The sequence below is a fragment of the Opisthocomus hoazin genome, chromosome 1, assembly GCF_030867145.1.
Source record: "Opisthocomus hoazin isolate bOpiHoa1 chromosome 1, bOpiHoa1.hap1, whole genome shotgun sequence".
Taxonomy (NCBI): domain Eukaryota; kingdom Metazoa; phylum Chordata; class Aves; order Opisthocomiformes; family Opisthocomidae; genus Opisthocomus; species Opisthocomus hoazin.
Window position 1 is genome coordinate 107,645,459 of NC_134414.1, and position 18,125 is coordinate 107,663,583.

The 18,125-nt window shown below is 49.8% G+C and overlaps 1 protein-coding gene across 1 annotated transcript; it reads left to right on the forward strand.

Annotated features, from left to right (window-relative positions):
- The first annotated feature begins 7,215 nt into the window (after window positions 1–7,215).
- On the forward strand, window positions 7,216–7,596 carry KCNE1 (potassium voltage-gated channel subfamily E regulatory subunit 1). The gene has a single exon (XM_009932669.1). It carries the CDS (start codon window positions 7,216–7,218, stop codon window positions 7,594–7,596), a length of 381 nt encoding a protein of 126 aa, XP_009930971.1.
- Window positions 7,597–18,125: the final 10,529 nt, after the last annotated feature.

An 18,125-nucleotide genomic window follows, 5' to 3' on the forward strand; every position in this document is an offset into this window, starting at 1 on the left:
ACGGGCAATGAAAACATGGGCTACATCCCTCACTCCACCAAAACCATGGAATAAAGCTCCTGGAAGTGGGCATATGAGAAAATATCAAGATAATGTTTTCATCCATTCATTTCAGTACTGCAGTCACCCTCTAAATTCCCCCTTCTGGCAGCCATCCTAGCAACAGCACCTGGTAGAGCCAAGGAGCATCAGCCGAGGAGGGGTCAGCCCCGTCCCCTCTTGCTGCAGGCTATTGAGGGTCTCGGGCAGGCAACTGCTAGGGGCCATGCCACACACCGGTGCGGATCTGCCACAGCCCCAGGGATGCTGAGGGCATGTTATCCCACATCACCGGCATCCTCTGAATGAGTTTAAATGCAGCTGCCCTGCAAAGCTAATAAATTAATTTTATAGCTTCTGGGTGGGCATTAATGAACCCTCCCTTTGGCTAACTGGTGACTACAGACACTTCTTTCTTGAATGGAAAATAGGTTTTCAGGTTTTGGGGGGCTTTTTTTCTTTTTAGGTGACAGATAGGAGTTAGCCAATGACCCCTGTAGCAAGGTGTTTGTGTTGGCTTCGAGGGGCAGCCCTGAAAACGGGTCCCCCCTTCCTCCTCAGCCCAAAGGCTGTAATGTCACCGGAAGATGGACATCAGCTTACATCGTCACAGCTCCTAATCCCAGGGGACTTTGCTGACGCTACTGCTGTTTCTGAAAATTCCTCCATATGTGCCTACCTGCACGGCTTTTGTCCCTTGGACACAGGGGGCACAGCGTGTTTGTTGGGGTGCGAGGGCAGCGGGGAGGTGTGTGTCGGGGTGCGAGGGCAGCAGGACTGGTGATGCCCCGACACCCCGGTGTGCCCCAACGCCCCACTGCCCGCATGCAGTTCCCCACGCCCTCCCAGCACCTCCCACCCGTGCCCCCAGGGCTGGGACCAGCACCCACAGCCCGCGGGGAGGCCGGCCAACGGCACCCACGCCACGGGCTCCTGCCCTCCCCCAGCGTGGCGAGCCTGGGTGTTTCCCTGTGTGCCTCTTACCTTTCGCACTGATCCCGGGGACGGAGGACAGTGACAGCCGGGAGCCAGCCTCTGCCCGCTCACGCCCCAGGGGTATTACCCCAGGGGATTTCCAAGGCTCGCACCTTCCCAATTCTCTTTCCCCAGGAGGGGCTGGAGCCCTGCACCCAGCTGTGCTTTGCTGCCAGGTCTGTACCGGCGCTGGGCGCAGAGGGGCTGGGGACGAGGGCTGGGGGTGGCAGAGAACTGGGAGGCTGCGAGAGCCGCGGGCTGCTGAGCCGCGGAGCTGAACTGATGGAGGAGAAGCGGGAGCCGGGGCTCTGCCTGCCAGGTTTTGTTTGCTGTTACAGCCGTGCCAGTGTTTGCTTGCTCTCTCAGGCTGGGTGCGAGCCCAAGGCAGTTGCATCTGGGAGGATAAGCTTGGTTGCATACGGTTTGGGGGGGGGGATTGCTGGGTTTTCCGCTTCAAAATAGCGTGATACATATACAGTGTGTGTAAGAGGACTAAATGTCTGTCTTGTGATCAGACAAAACTAGTGCTTTTGGGAAGAAATGAGTGTACCCCACTGTATGTGTGTTGCTTTTTAGAGTAGCAGAAGGACCCAAAGTGTTGCTCAGGTGATGGATGGCCCTAGGACTGATTGAGAGAGGCTACGGGTTTGCTAGAGGAGGGTGGGGACTGTGGAAGGTGCGTGCATCTTTCCTGTAACTGCAAACCTATCCGTATAACCCTGCTTGCTTCTGGGCTGTGCTGTTTTCCCACCTCTGACAGGACCGCAGCATCCTGGATCCTGCAACGTTGCAAAATTTCCAGGAGCTGGAGGGAGGAGATGGGTCTATCTTGTGCAACGCTCTGGCCTCCAGAAAGTTGTCTGACCTACTCATCCGCATAACGAATAGCAAGGGAAATGAGCCAGGGAGGTCAGTAGATCCAGTGTTTTATACTGATGGAGAAGCATGTCGCTGGCAGAAAATGTGGGGAGGTGGGCAATCTGCTGTGCTAACTTTCGCTATTAGCATAGCACAGGCTTTTTTTGTGTGTCACCAGTTCATGAGAAGTTGCTAGAGTACCATAGTTTCTATAGGTGTGTATTCATCTGGGCTCTGTCGGTTTCTGGTGCTTGGTTACTGACTCTTTTGGCAGCAATATGAGAGAGAGATTGTTGGAGATGTTTGCTTAGTATGAATTAGAATAGAAGTCCTTTGATTTGTGAGAGCTCAGAAAATCGTATTAGGATATGAGCATCTGTAATTTAACATCCACCTCTGTTCACGTGATAAATATCACATTTTAACCTTAGCAGGGAAGTAAAGTACAGCCAGCCAAAGCAAATCAGTTAGCCCACCTCATGCTCGAGGACAAAGTTCCCATCAAGTTCCAAAGCCAAGGAACCCATCCTCTAGGGACATTACATGATAGAAAAATGCCTCTTTTCTTTTTAAACCCTGGCAGTCGACTGGGACCCAGCAACATCTCGCAGCGTGTGCTTCGCTGAAGCTCGGCTGTTGGAAACAAGCCCCACTCCGAGAGGGGCGGGCAGGACCATGCTGGAGATGCAGTGGGTGCAACCCTCCGGCTCGTGGAGCAGCCTCCAGCCTGCTTTTGAGCAGACAGACCCGTCCTGCTTTGCCCTTGCTGAAAATCAGCCAGGTGCGTGTTGGTTCTGACATTTATAATGTAGACAGAAGCAATAATATATGCCAGATGCTCTGCAGCTGCAAATCGCTCTATCTGAACTCAATTTACAGCTCTGTGGCGATAACCCCGTCCCAGTCTTGCCTCCCCAGCAGCGGCAGCTGCGACTGCCTCAGCACCCAGGCAGGCACAGCGCGATCTCCAGCAGCTCAGCTTGGCCTCCCTTCACACCCAACCGGGGTCAGACTCCACACCACGCAGGCAGTCTCACGGGCTTGCATTTTGCAGCTCTAGCACTCCATAGCCATAAGCATTTGGATGTTCAAGAGATTATGATTAGGAGTAGGTCTGTCATGGCATGGTCATGCTGGAGAGACGTGGCCTCACCCGTGCTCAGGAATGGCTTCTGATGTGGCAGACAGACACGATGCATGTGCAGCCTGTCCACACTTGCCCATGCATCTCCATCCTCCAGTCCCACAGCATGTCGTGCTTCATACCTCCAGGAGTAACTGGGTCTTCCCTGAGCTCGGCTGTCACAGCCCTCCATCATGTGCAGCCTTTTTAAACTGAAGGGCCTTGGTGGCTTAAATATTTCTTCCCTAATTACCCCTGTTAACTGTTAAAGTGTAGTTTTGACAGATGCCCTCTGCCAGAGATCCCTCAACCTTTTCCTTCGGGAGGTGTATCCCCGGGTCAGTGCTGCCTTCAGATGCTTTTCCTCCCTCCGTGGGCTGTAGAAACTGTAGGCCATAGCCGTTGGACCACAGAGACGTTTATGGTGTAGATCTGTTTCCTGAAGTCCCGCTTTTGGCTGTTCCTCAACTCCAGAAACCTACCTGTGGCATCTTGCCTACCATCCTACACCCACGATCTCCATGAAGATATCACTCATAGGAGGTCCGTCTCCACCTCCCACAAGAAATCCATGACACGAGAGAGAGAGGGCAAGCAGCAGATGACAGTGAGGAAAGGGACAAGGCTCAGTGAGTGGGGGCCAGGTCCAGTGGTGCTGCTTGGTGCCACGGACCATGGCTGATGGGACAGGGATTCAGTGTTCATTGCTGACACCTGATGGAAGATGAGTTTGGGCAATGCCAACAGTACACCTGCACTGCTGGGAAAGCCATGTGTTGGAAAGCAACCTGTGCTGAGCCCGTTGCTTTTGCTTTGGAGATCTGGCACCTGTATTTAGTGTAATGGATGGAGAAGCAATAATGCACCTGAGAGCAGGATGTAGCCCAGGCTGCTGGCAACCTTAGGGAATTCTCTCTGCATCACCGGCCAGTGAAAAAGTTGCTGAACTGTTCAGTTTTGCCTCAGGTCTTTTTTAACATGGGCAGTTCACTTCTCAGTGCTTGCGCCTCCCCAGAAAGGTAGGAGGGGTGACCCCCCAGCATGCACCGAAACCTCCAGTGGGATGGTGTGGGATGGGGACCACCACCCCAGGTGCTTTCCAGGACGAAAACCAGGATGCTGATTTTGGGCTGGGCATGATTTTACTCAGAGCTCCTCAGGGGAGCCCCACGAGGGGTCTGATCAAGATTTGCAGCCCATCAGCAGTCATCTGGGGAGAGCAGTACGGACCAGAAAGCCATTCCAGTTACAGTCAAAACAGAGAGCTTTTGGGACAGTGAGATGCGACCATCTGTCATGGAGTAGGCCAATGACAGATATGGCTCTTCCCAGTCCTGCGTACTCCAGCTCTAAACTGGTCCTGGTATGGATTTCAGTGGAGTTGCACAGAGCTTGTGCAGTGGTGGGTGAGGCCTTTAGGCTTGTTAAAATTTCAGGAGGAGATTTTCTGGGGAACAGGAGTGTCCCCCTTCCCTCCCTTAACCTCTTCTGTTATTGCCATCTGATGTGGTTACGGAGATGGGTCTGCTCAGCTCGCTGCCGGCTTCCAGCCCAGCTGGCATGCAAGCATCCCAAAAAAGTGGGCAACCTTGCAACCCTCAGAAAGCTCCCAAATGAATATAGGGAGGTAGTGAGGATATCCAGACCCAAAATGTCAATTCATCAGCACCTAAAGTGTCTTCAGTGCTACTGATAATTATTACAAGAAATGATTGCCTGTCTTTCCGGAAGAAGTTGAGAGATCCAGTAAAATTCTTCTTTGTTTGGTCTTAAAGTTATTTCAATGATTTGTTAGCAGTTTTACATTTTACAGTGTTGACACGTTCTACGTGCTTAGGAGGAGTAATCTCAGATGAAGGTTTAAACTTCTTTTTCTCTTCCTTTCCTTTTTAAAGGATCTGAAAACAGCTGTGAAATGTGAATAGATTTTAACTATGAAGCCCAAGCTGCCAAGATGTTATTTCCTGTAGCTTTGATTCATGCAACTGAAGAAATAAATTGGATCAAAACATTGTTTTGTACCCGCAATTTTTGCCTCCCTCTGCCACCCCCCAGGCTGAGCTTTATTTAAAACCAAAATACCAAGGCATACTCTCACATGAGCTCATTTTTCTTGCTGTCGAGGCACCTCATTGCAGGAACCGCTTCCTTGGATCAGGGTGAGTCTGAGCCCAAGCAGCCTGACCTGGGGTGCCAGTGGTCACCCACTCACCAAGGGAAGCAGCGTGGTGTTACCTGCTGTGGCCTGGTGCCACCTGCACCCCAGGGTTTTACGGTGAGGAGAACAGGGCTTCCTCCACAGAATTTGCCATCCTGGGCCGAGCGTCTGACTTTCAGTGAGACCCGGCCCCAAATCCATGACTGCACAGCTTGGAAGTCTAGCAAAAGGGTTCAGACTAAACATCATCACGTGTTGTTGCATTAGCAATCAATTTATATGAGTATGTCTGATCGTATTCGTGTCTGCATTAATTATGTATTTCATTAGGCTGCCAACAGCACCCGCTAGCACAGGACACACCAAGTAAATAACTGCTCTTCCAATGTGGGACGGCAGGCCATAAGATCAGTGTCCTCTTCTCGCTTCCTCTGTCTCAGCATCTCCTTTTACAGTATTTACGCCACAGCAAGGCACAGCCAATTCAAAGAAGCCTCCAGACACTTGTCATCTGCTGCAGTGCCATTACCGGCAGCTGGAGGCTGTGTGCACAGCTGAACTCCCTCCTGTGCAGAGGTCCTACACAACATCTATGCATCATTAATGTCGCCCAGACGGAGGGCTGTAATTGCTGCCTAGGCCTTCTGGTGGCTTTCTGTCCAAGGGTTCATTTCATTCTTGATATCTTACAAATGATTGTAATATAGTACCTCTTAAAAAAAACCAGAACAACAACAGGTAAGTATGCTAGAGAAGCTTTTGCTAACATGCTGGCCTGCTCTCGCAGATTTAAAACTGTAGAAAGCACTGACAGCCATCTTGCGTGATTACAAGATTGTTGTCACAGAAGTCACCTTGAATAACAGTACCTCATTCAGATGTGCTAAGGGCAAAACCAGAGGGAGACTGTTGTCTTAATTTTCTAGAGACATTTAAATTAGGCATTGTAGTGAGATTGTCAGTCATGTTACCTGGCTGCTGAGGCTTTGGGACTGCAGTGCTGATAGGATTGCTCTTATTAACTGATTTAGAGGTGACATTGGAAAGGGGACAAGGACCTTTCAGCTTCTAGTGTAAGAATGTCGATGCAGAGCGCCATGGCTAGGAGGCTTTGGGCATCCAGGTGCTTCTTGGTGTGACCGTCTCCTGCCCTGCTCCTGACCTGCAGTGATGCCAGTGGAAGTCCTCCTAACCAGACAATAAAACACCGGTTGCATAGAAATATAGTTTGGAGGGGAAAGCAATAAACTGCCTGGGGAAGGACTGCTAGCCTGTAGGAGGGAGGATGGAGAAAATTTTCCTTTCCACTGCTGGGTAGGCAGTTACTACAGACTCCTTCTGCGTCCACTCCCTGGGCAAATGCCCACTGGGAAGTTGCATTAAATTAGTGTGGGATACATTTCTGTCAGAGGTTTGGTTGCTCGGTTTTGCATGGTGTCTATCATTATAAGAGCTGCAGAGAAAGGCAAGACTCCTCAACGGGGTTGGACAGGAGGAGCTTGCTGTGGGTACTGAGTGATTTCCACTCACTGAATATCAGGTACAGAAGTATTGTTTCCAAATTCAACCCTTAAGCTGAAAGCAGAGGAGAGAGGACCGAGGGAAGCCATGATCACAATCTTCAAAGCTAGAAGCAGTTGCTGTGGAGTGGCAGTGAGAGACTCTTCATGCCTGTGGGGCGCAGGGGAGAAGTCACGGGCTTTAAACAGCAGCATGGGAGGCCTGGGTGAGGTATCTGGGTGGGTGTCCAATGGCCGGGGCAGCTGCACACTGTGACAGACCATCTGTGAAGGCTGAGGAGGTTTTGCAAGGCAAGCATTTATGGGGGATGGACTCAGCCTAGCTAACCTGGCTTGGGAAGAGGAGGTGGCGAGGTCCCTCCAGGACCGTCCAGCCACCCTGCCTCTGTGCCAGCACCAAGGTAGCTTTTTCGCTGAGGGCAGGAGCCAGTAAAGGGAGACAGAGGGAATCACATCTTCATTTGATGGCATGCCCCTTATTTTCATTCTTTTCTAGCTAAACTATAATTAAGGAAGAAAGAAGTGTGAAGGACTAAAACAAGATGTTGGTGCTGTCTAACGACACAGCCCTGAATTCATTCATCTCCAAGCTGCTTCAAGACTACCTGGAGCAGACAAATAGCTCTGCACCTTCCCAGGCCAGAAGTGCCGGCAGCAGTCTAGAAATCGTCTATGTGCTGATGATGATCGGCCTCTTTGGCTTCTTCTCAGTGGGAGTCATGCTGACCAACATCCGCGCCAGGAGGCTGGAGGAATCCCGCGACCCCTTCCACACCTACATTGCCACAGACATTTGGCACAAGAAGGACAGGGAGTATTTGCAAGCCAGGCTCATAGAAAATTACAAGCTGTGCTGTGTCTTTGAAAACCAGCTGGCCGTGGAGCAGCCAAGCATGCAGATTCCTGAGGTGAAGTCTTCCTAGCAAAATGGGAGAAAGGATTGCACTTTGCACAGGGACAACCCGAACGATGCCTGGTATGAACCAGGCTAGCTGCTTGCCCATCTGCAGAGCTTCAGGCAATGGCCTGGGTCAGGCTGAATAACCGTGAACTGACGGGTGAAGCTGATGGGTCTGTGATGGCCCTGGTGCTGCAGAAGTCCCTGGCCACCAGCACCTTGTGGCAATCACTGTAAGGCCAAGGAGGGGGACGCACAGCAGGAGTATCATGGACTCATCAGCTTCACCTAGCAAAAAAGACAAATGTTGGCATTGCCAGTGTGAATGCTTGCAGTAGTCCATGTAATTAAAATCAAATAAGATCAAGCAGAAGTCAAGTAAGGTTTGGGTGATCGTTTTCAAGTAAGATCATTTTTTTCTAAGAAAAAGTAGCTGAAATATTTCATTTGCAATTTTGTCCAGCATAGAATAATAATTTTATAAATTGTACAATGTTGTGGATGACCTATTTCTTTCAGAATGATGCCCCTCTTTGAGATGTAATTTTAGAAAAAGATTCCCTTTTTTTGCTGAAAACTATTCCTGTGGAAAAATGCAGGTTTTGGAGGGGAATTTTTTAGTGACTGTCTCTAATTCCTGGCAGGTACCCCAGACCGGTCTTGCCGGCTACTTTTGGTTTTCCTTCTTAGGGATGGGGGTTGATCCCAGCAGCAATATCCACCCTTGTACAAAGATTCAGCAGCCCACAGGGTCTATGCCATGCAAGTGTGTGATGTTTCAAGTATTTCAATCGCATTTAATTATTGCACAAGACCTAAGTGCTAGCCCTTGGTTGGAAGGTGAATTTCCACTCTGTGAAGAGCATTTCCATAAAGTGCCTGATATTTAATCACCGACACAGCTTATGTCTGTGCCTAACTTAAACCCTGTGAGCAGTTCCTCCAGCTCCCAGGAGCAGCCTTCCTCAGTGCAGCTGTTTATCCTTTGCAGTACCCAGTGCAAGGTCCGTGCCAGCAAGGTTTTCCTGCCCTTGGCCTCCTTACCCCCTCCTTCGGTGGGCTGTGTCTGCCAAGCTGCAGCGGCATGGCGGCAGCCAAACTCGTCTTCTGCAGCAGCAACTATCAGCTGCCTCTGTTAAAAGGGAGAAGCATGGCTCCCCTGGACATGGCGTTACTCAGAATAGCAACTTTGCCTGCCTGAAGCCTGTTTTCTTCTTTGGGATCAAAGAAGCAATGATCTGGGCAGGAGGGGATTTTTATTTCTGCTCTGCAGATATAAGTCCCATTTTTAGCTGCTGCAAAGGAAAGAGAGAAGGCTTGAAAGTAAGTCGTGCAGAGCAGCCGCTTCAAGGGCAAGGTGAGGGCAGATAGCTACCAAGTATTCGAATGGGCAAGCGACACAAGTTACAGCATATCCCTTTTCCTGCATAGGTACTTCTTTAGCACTGCACTTTCATTAAAGTAATATTCCAGCTGTGTTTATGTTCCCAGAATACTTAGGACAATTGAAAACATAGGGTATTTTTTTTTTTAAGATGTTTATATGGTGCCTACCATTAAGCTGAGGACAAGATACATGTTTTCAGTATTGAACAGCTTGGAAAATCTCCATTAGCTTAATTATCCAAGTCACTCTTTCCTCTAGAGGAATATAAACTAAAGCCAAGCTTTGTAAAAATGTTGACTTCTCAGCTTGGGCACTGCTCTTCTGGGATCTCACCGTGCAATCTGTTTATTACTTGCATTTCCCTCCTGCTTGCTGGTTCTCCAGAGGCAGGCCCGTGCAGCTTTGCTGACAATGTTTAAACTTGCAACAAAAATGGCCTTTAATTACATTAAAACCTCTGAACATTAAGATTGTCGAAAGAGCTCCCTCCAGCAGCTCCATCTCCACCCCAAGTGTTTTCAGGTATTTTGGGTCTATGCACTTGCTGGTCACCTTATTTTAATAGCCTCAGTGTAGTTATTTGTGACAAGGGTGATTGTCAGCACTAGTTGGCTTCCACTTTTTTTTTTAAGCTCTGCCATTTTATTTATTTAAAAAAGAGGGGAACCACTCTACCTTAGTCATAATGCTTTCCTGTGCCACCAGGCTACAAATCACCCTTCAGTGGCAGTTGTGGGTTCCCACTGTGGCCTTTCACGTTACATTTCAGTCTTGCACTTCTCCTTTTTGCCCTATTTTTTTCACTTGTACAAAGCAATAAAATATGAACTACAAACTGTGTTTGTGGCCTCAGATGTTTTTTTCTCCTACGCTGTTTTATAAGCTCACAGAAAGAACGCTGATACTACCTGACGGGCACCCACTCACCCGTCCCCTTTCTACACCCTATTAACCAGGGCCAGGCCTGGGTGCTGGGATATCTCTCGGTACACCTAGATCTGGAGAAATATCAAAATGTTAGGAACAAATTCCTCACTTCAAGTACACTCCCAGGGTTTGCAATACCCTGGGAAAGCTTGGCTCTGGTGTTGGGTGCAGCGATCCTGGCTGCAACCTTCAGGCACGCATTGCATGCAGCTGGGATGTTGTGGCTGGGGATGAGTGACTGCCTGGGGGGGTTGGCCTGCCCCATGGGTGCTGTGTTTGGGTGCACCCCAAAAAAAATGACACTGGGCTTGGCAGAAGGGGAGAAACAGCTATGGGCTAGGAATCCCCCCAGCAAGGGAAGAAGGTCTTGTGGCCATGCTCGCTCATCAGCTTTGCCGTAGACCAAAGGCCAGCAACAAACTGGATCTGGATGAGAGGATTGAGTGCTCCCTCAGCAAGTCTGCAGATGACACCAAGTTGGGTGGGAGCGTCTATATTCTTGAGGGTTGGAAGGCTCTGCAGAGGGGTCTGGACAGACTGGATTGATAGGCCAAGGTCATTTGTATGAGGTTTAACAAGGCCAGGTGCCGGGTCCTGCACTTCGGTCACAACAACCTCAAGATACAGGCTTGGGGAAGAGTGGCTGGAAAGCTGCCTGGCAGAAAAGGATCTGGGGGTGCTAGTTGACAGCTGGCTGAACATGAGCCAGCAGTGTGCCCAGGTGGCCAAGAAGGCCAATGGCATCCTGGCTTCTGTCAGGAATAGTGTGGCCAGCAGGAGCAGGGAGGAGATGGTGGCCCTGTACTCAGCACTGGTGAGGCTGCACCTCGAGTACTGTGTCCAGTTTTGGGCCCCTCACTACAAGAAGGACATTGAGGTACTGCAGCGTGCCCAGAAAAGGGCAATGAGGCTCCTTAAGGGTCTAGAGAACAAGTCTTACGAGGAGCAGCTGAGGGAACTGGGGCTGTTCAGTCTGGAAAAGAGGAGGCTGAGGGGGGACCTTATCACTCTCTACAACTGTCTGAAAGGAGGTTGTAGTGAGGCAGGCGTTGATCTCTTCTCTCAAGTAACTAGTGATAGGATGAGAGGAAATGGCCTTAAGTTGCATCAGGGGAGGTTTAGGTTGGATATTGGGAAAAATTTCTTTACTGAAAGAGCAGTCAGGCATTGGAACAGGCTGCCCAGGGATGTGATTGAGTCCCCATCCCTGGAGGTGTTCAAAAAACCTGTAGATGTGGCACTTCAGGACGTGGTTTAACAGGCATGGTGGTGCTGGGTTGACGATTGGCCTTGATGATCTTGAAGGTCTTTTCCAACCTTAATGATTCTATGATTCTATGGTTCTATGAAACCTGTCATATAATTACCATCAGACAGGGCTCAGGTTTTCTTATTTCCTGCTTGTTGGGGAGATTGAAGAATCTTAAACCCATTATGCAAGAGTTGAACTTTCTTTGACCCAAACTTTAAAAGTCAGTCTTTTCCTCAGGAGAATTAAAATAGCCAGGGAGACTGTCAGAGGCTTTTTTTTCTCTAGTCCCCAATAGCTGAAGTCCCTGGCATCATCAGCTGTGGCTTATTCTAGTCGGTAGCCTTCCTGCCTGTTGGCTTAATGAGCGTACCTCCCAGCACAGGTATTGCTCTCTGGCTGCTTACTGTTTCTATAATAGAAATCGCATTACGTAGAAATGCCAAATTTATACAGAAAAGGCATTTTGAATTTAAGCCCTGCATTGTTAACAGCAATGTGATTGTAATGCACAAAGGTCTCGAGCAAAATCAAAGCCCAGTATAGCAGGTTCTCTCTTGTACGTATTTTGAGAGGTCCTGGTTTGTACAGTTGCATACTAACCTGGAGGTTGTGTGGTACAAAGCCACTCAAATAAAATATTTATGAATAACTGTGGTACAGCACAAATGTGGACAAGATTCCATGTCGTACCTCTTGGAGGTGAAAGTCAGTCCTTACGCCTTAGGGGAAGCAGCTCCAGGGCAGTTTTCCACTAGGTTATGTGGCCATTGACTCATGGGCAGATGAGGTTCTCCCTCTTCTCCCCTTTCCTGCCTGCCCTGGAAACCTGTCTGGGTTGCCAAGACTCTGGGCAACTCTGTGACTCTTGCAGCCCCCCAGACCTAACCCATGCCTCCTCGGGCCATGCCTCCAAAGCTGTTGCAGGAACATCGTCTGCAATGTCTCTACCAGAGAAGACTTCCCCAGCCATGCATGGAGCAGGGTGCAATGTGCAGTGGGGCACAGATACCCCTCTCTGACAGCACGCAGTCATTTGCTGGAGTGGGAGTATGCTTACCTGAGGACATGTCTGCGTGGGCTCACACAGAGAGTGTATCAGTGGCCCAAGCTCAGCTTTAAGACAGCCAGATGCCAGCTCTAGCTGTAAAAAAGTGTGAGTGCGTGCTGAGGTATGAGACCAGTATGCCCTAAAAGTGGTTTACATCCAGGCAGCACAGAGCCCAGGGAAGCAAGTCTGTGCTGATCTGTGGCTGCTCTGTAGCCTGATGTGCACAACCTTTGTGTAGGAGGCCCAAACTGAGAGCCTACCCTTTGCCTTCACTGCAAAACCTTCTCTCCCCTCTTCGCAGGCTGGAGACCTTCAGGCCTTGGTTCTTATTTCCCATCTCATGGAGAACTTGCGTCTGCAGCAGCTGACTTTTCATTATACCAAGCAGAAATTCTTAGGGCTGCAGGTATGAGACATCAAACCCCTAGTATTAAATAGTCCATCTGGAAAATACTTCACAGTCAGAGGTAGCCCAAGCACTCAAGTTAAAAGTGAATTCCCCCCCTCCTCACTTTACAGTTATCAGTGTTATCTTTATTTGCAGTTGGTTGGGTCAGACCTGCTGCACTGGGAAACATGCACAAAGACAAGGAGAAGGAAACTGATAAAAATAGAAGATATGAGCAATCAGAAGCAAGCAGAACATTCTTTACAGCTGATAACTGGAATTATCTTAAATAATGTTTCTATGGCATCCTATTTCATTTTTACACGTTGTTATCACTATGCCAAACTCACTCCCTAATCTCCTTATCCAGCTGGAGCCATCAGCCACCCATGTGAAACCTCCGTGAAGCCTTTCTCAAGAAATTGCTCAAGGGACCAGCACAAATGCAATTTCTTGGCAGTGGAGGCTGCCAGAGGTCACGCTGCGTTTCACCGGTGAGGTGGCCAGGAGGCTGCTCCCCAAGACCGGAGCTGCCCATGCAGCTGGCTTCGTGGACATGTTCGAACAGAGAAAAGGTTCCAGTCAACCACCTTCAAATGACAAGAAAGGCCCATACCACGCCGAAATAGCTAAGCAAAGCACTTTATTCTTTGTAGTTCTAGGACAGGGTTTTCAAAAATAGTTGTTTGTAAAGCCAGCTTTCAACCGCACCCAAGAGTGTCCTTCAGATCAAAGAAAAAGGAAGATCTACATAAATATCGATGGAAAATGCACAGATGCCAAATCCAGAAGCGAACAGAGTGAGCACCTGATCTCATTTATCAGAAGAAAGGCCAAAGATCCTAATGCAATATTTTCTCCAGACAACCCCAGAGCTCCTGGTTGGACTGCGGTGCGTTATTTTCAGAGGGACACTCTGGCTCACCAGAATAATTCCTTTGCTCAGTCCACAAAATTCACACACTGGGCCAGGGGCCACCAATCTTCCAATACCAAGAGCCGAGCAAAATAACATGACACCTTAATGTGAGAGCACTTGCTGTCAGAAATGCTTAATTCAGTATTGGTCTGATGAGTGTGATGACAGCAGTTTTACAACAGGTACACCATGCAAACACAGCTGGCCTTCACAGAAATACACCATTTGATTCTGACCAACATCCAGTAAATGGATTCTCAGTATACGATAGTTCTGGGTTTGTTTCTAGATGTGGTAGCTTTCATACTTTTATACAAGAAAAGCATAGCTCGTTAGCCCAGCTGTGAGAGTTGATTTTGATCTAATCCTGAGGGTCAGGGAGTGACTGGCATCTGCTGTTCAGCACAGCACGCTTCCTTGCTGGGGAGGTAGCGCTCGTTTGGCACAGCCCCATCAGCAGTACCGCTTTGGCCTCCCCCCACTGCAATATTCACTCTTTTCCAGGGTTCCCACCCAAACCACAACCTCTGGCCTTCGGACCCCCCTCCCCAGCCACCCCCAGGGGTCCACATGTCCTCGCTGGGCAGAGAGGAGCACGACCCCCTGCCTCAGCCCAAGGGGGCCATATCAGCGCGGGATCTAACCCATTGTTCCCAGCTTCCAGCGGCAGGGTAATTTATCAAGGGAACAGTTGATTCAGCAGCTGTTCTGGTTCACCGTTGTGCACATAAGCCTCAGGCCTGTGGTCTTTACTCAGGCCCATGGCAACAGCAGGCTTAGGGACCTCCAATCTGATGGGACCTTTTGCCCTGGCAATATTTTCTCAAGCCTTTACTATCAGCTTCCCACCTAACAACGCAAAACAAATCTGGGAAAAGAGTGCAAACAATAATCTCATACCAACCCTGCACCTGCAGGCAGGATCACTTCTCCGGGCTGCTCGAGCCGAGCTCGCCCCGCAGGTGCCTCTGCAGCTTCACCCCCAGCAGCCCAGTTCCCGGGGACTTGGGGGTGGATCTGACCCTGAGCTGCGTGCTGAGACCAGAAGAATAAACCACCAAATCCTCCCCATGCTTTTATTAATTTTTCACCTTATACAAAAGTTATGCTGCAGGAATGGACAAACCAGCACACTCATCCATCAGGCATGCTCTGCCAGCCAAGGGGCCACACAGATTTACCCTCAGGCAGCCCGTGGCAGGACTGACACCCAAAATTAACCCTCTGCAGTGCTTCTATTAATTTCCTCTGCTCAAAATAGAAATGAGATCTCTCTCTTTAACAGCAACAGCCCACCAGCCTTTCCATCCAAACCCTGACCTTGAGAAAGCAATTGTAACAGAATAAAATGCAATTTGAATATAAGTAAGCAGACGAGAAGCATCCTGGTTCATGCTGATCCACATTTCCAGTGGTGCTGGCTAGCTCACTGCAGGATACAGGCAATAGAGACAGGGCTTTCATTTTTTACAAGTTATTTAATCCAACACATGCAGATTAAACAGTCTTTTCTGGATTTCTTCATATGCATGTTGCTCTTATTTCTGTTTGTAGAAGTCACTGAAATGCAAAAATCGCCAGGCCTGTCGAAGTTACCACCAGACAGGACCTTTCACCTCAAGGGCAGACTACCCCGGCTCAGATTTCTGTCCTATTTTCCTCTCATCTCCCACATCCCTCCAGGGGAACATGTCTACCTCCACCCTGGCTATGTGGGGCAGCTCTTTTCCCTGGAGACCCCCCTGGCTACGCTTGGGCAGGAGTACAGGTAATGGTAATGTTTCTGCTGATGGCTGTGCTGTCATTGACAGCAGTGGGAACAGGATCTCATAAGGGTCAAAGAAAAGGGCATCACCCTGTGGTAGGGGATATCACCACATCCCAGCATGTGTCCTGCGAGGAAAACGGTCTGGTCTGGTCTGAAGAACGGTGATGTAAACTGATACCTTGTGATCTGGCAGTGTAAAAAAATGAATAAAACTACCTTGCCGTGGTGTGTGTTTGGCATTTTGTGGCAAAGAACGTGGATACTGAGGGGTAACTGCAAGAAGAGCAGAGGCAATTGTGGGGCAAGTTAAACGGCAATGAATCCATCCAGTAGCTGCTCACAGGGGCCAGCAGCCATGCCAAAATCCCACATTTGCTTCCTAGCTCTCCCACTAAGATACCGAGGACCTGGAGTACCAGGGGCTCCACAGCTGCACTGGTGGCACTGGCTCTTCCTTCCTCCCTCCAGCTCTGGGCAGCTTTCCTTTTCCCTCCCAAACTTCCTTCGGTGGGAAGAGACACAGGCAGCGCATCACCCTGCATCCGCGTTCTCCTCTTTATTTACCCACAGGAGCGGTTGGCACTTTTGGGGATCTGCAGAGACTTGGGCAGTCAGTGAAATTTTAGAAAAGGAGAAGAGAGATGCTGCAACCTGATGGGTTTAGCAGACATGTTTGTGGTTTTATTACACATTGCAGTTTTCATTCAAGGTGGAGGGTAAGCCAGCACCTACTGCAGGGACCAGACCAGTGTGTACCAGTCGGTAGCCAGCTGCGCGGGTCCGTGCTCCTGCCCTGCTCTGAGGAAACACATTAAACCCCAGCGCAGGCGGTTCAGGCTAACATATTTTATCTGGAAATCTTCAGGGGAGGTGGAAGAGGAAACAGGCAATTACAGCGGCAGGGACAACATAGGGCAACCCGTCAAACTGCCTGGCCCACTGCTGTCATGTGTGGCCGTAGCCAGGTGCCTCCCTAGATCATGGCCCTGCACAAATACTCCTCCTCTGCTGACACCTCCTTCTCCCATTTTTGCGACACTATGGGCAGATCCCAGACAGCTGTTCCCAGCCTATGGTTTTAGAAATGTCCAACTCAAGGTCAATGTCTGAGAGTCTTGTGGTCCAGAAGTAATGCTCTGAAGGGTAACCACCACTCCACGGATGCCTCTCTGCCAGTGGCTGCAGCCACAGGGCAGCAAACACAGCTTCTCTTCCAAGGCTGTCAGCTCTCCCTGTGCCCTCCTCTTCCACCCACTCCGGTGCCTGGCTGCAATCAGGAGTGAAACACGGGAGGAAAAAAAGGTCTTTGCAAAGTTCTGTGGAAATCATCAGCATTCTTCGCAGATGGTGCCAGACTTCAGTGTCTTGCTGCACTCCAGCTTGCCTTGTCCTGCGGGGAGGGCTCGGCTCATCCTCTGGTGTCACCAGCAGCCAGCAGCCACCACCGCAGGCTGGCTCAGGCTCTCCCAGGGCGATGCCGTCCTCGGTGAGATCTCCTTAATGTGCAGCCTGTGGTGGAAACAGGATGTGAAGCACAGGATGGGAGCGGCAATTGCTTTTATTGCTGTCCTGAAGTTGATACTACTCGAATCGTATTACCATGTGTTTTGGACAGGTGCCAAAAACGTGAACATCGGGCCACTACACATGTGGATCCTTTTTATTTTGCTTCGCAGGTACAATTAAAGGGCAAGATCCAGAATTTTACTGTCAGTAGGTGAGTCACAAGCGGCAAAATCTGGATGTGGCTCTGAGGCAACCAGCTCCCGAAGTGGTTACATGTGTGCAGAGCCTCCACGTGGAATGAACCAAGCGATGAAGCACAGATGAGTCCGCAGTGCTCGGCAGTGCCTTGGTCTGGAGCACACTCCGTTGCGAGAGGATGAGCCCCGGCGGCACTGGCTCCCACAGCTGCCTCCCGGTGATCTGGGGCCACGGCAGCACTCAGAAAATGAATGCAGTGTTAGAAAATGAAATTTCCTGGCAAAGGGAGAGTCTGAGGATGGAGGGAGAGCAGCAAAAGCTGTGGAGGTCTGCTACACTGGAATACTGAGGAAGCTACATGCATTTAGAAGGATCAGCCAATAAAGGCTGTAAAAGCTAGAAAAATGGAAGAAAGCAAAGAAACATAAAGGAGCCTAAGCTTAACTGCCTGAGAGTTTTATGATCAGTATCACTGGAAAGACAATCTGTCTAATAACATCATTTTTGCCATCTGACTCACACTGCACATCTCACAGAAGGCAGAAGCTCTTTTCTTTCATCTGATATATTGAGCATGCAAGCAGCTATTCAGGGTTCACCCCTGTTGCTGAGAACTATTGAGAATATCCAAAGGTCCTGTAGGAAAGACCAGTTAAGAAGGGGTGAGCCACGTGACTGCACTGCAGCGCACGGGCACGGAGCAGAAGCGCCAGCACCGCGCTGTTTGCCCTTAGCCGCAGTGTATGATCAGGGCTGCAACAGCATTTGGCATAAATGCTCAAGGATTCAGACGAGCTTTTTCTCACACCTACACTTGAGAGCATGGGTAGAGAGACAAACAGGTCACCAGATAACCAGGACTAGCCCAAGGCCTGTTATTGCAACAGCAAAATGAAAGCTCCGGCTCATTCTCAGCCACAGAAACTTGGGCGACGCGATTCGTGACACGGTCTGACCCGCGCGAGAGGCAGTGAGCACTGCCTGGCACTGGGGCTGCTACCTGCAGTCCTCACCCTCCACCGCCGGGACTGAGCGCCCCTTCTCAGCCTCTTCCAGGAAGCCATGATGACTCCTTCCTGGAAGCCAATTGACTCCGCCACCACCAAGAGGAAGCTGGGAGAAGGACACAACAGATTATTGCCCTGCCTAATCAGGGTGCTA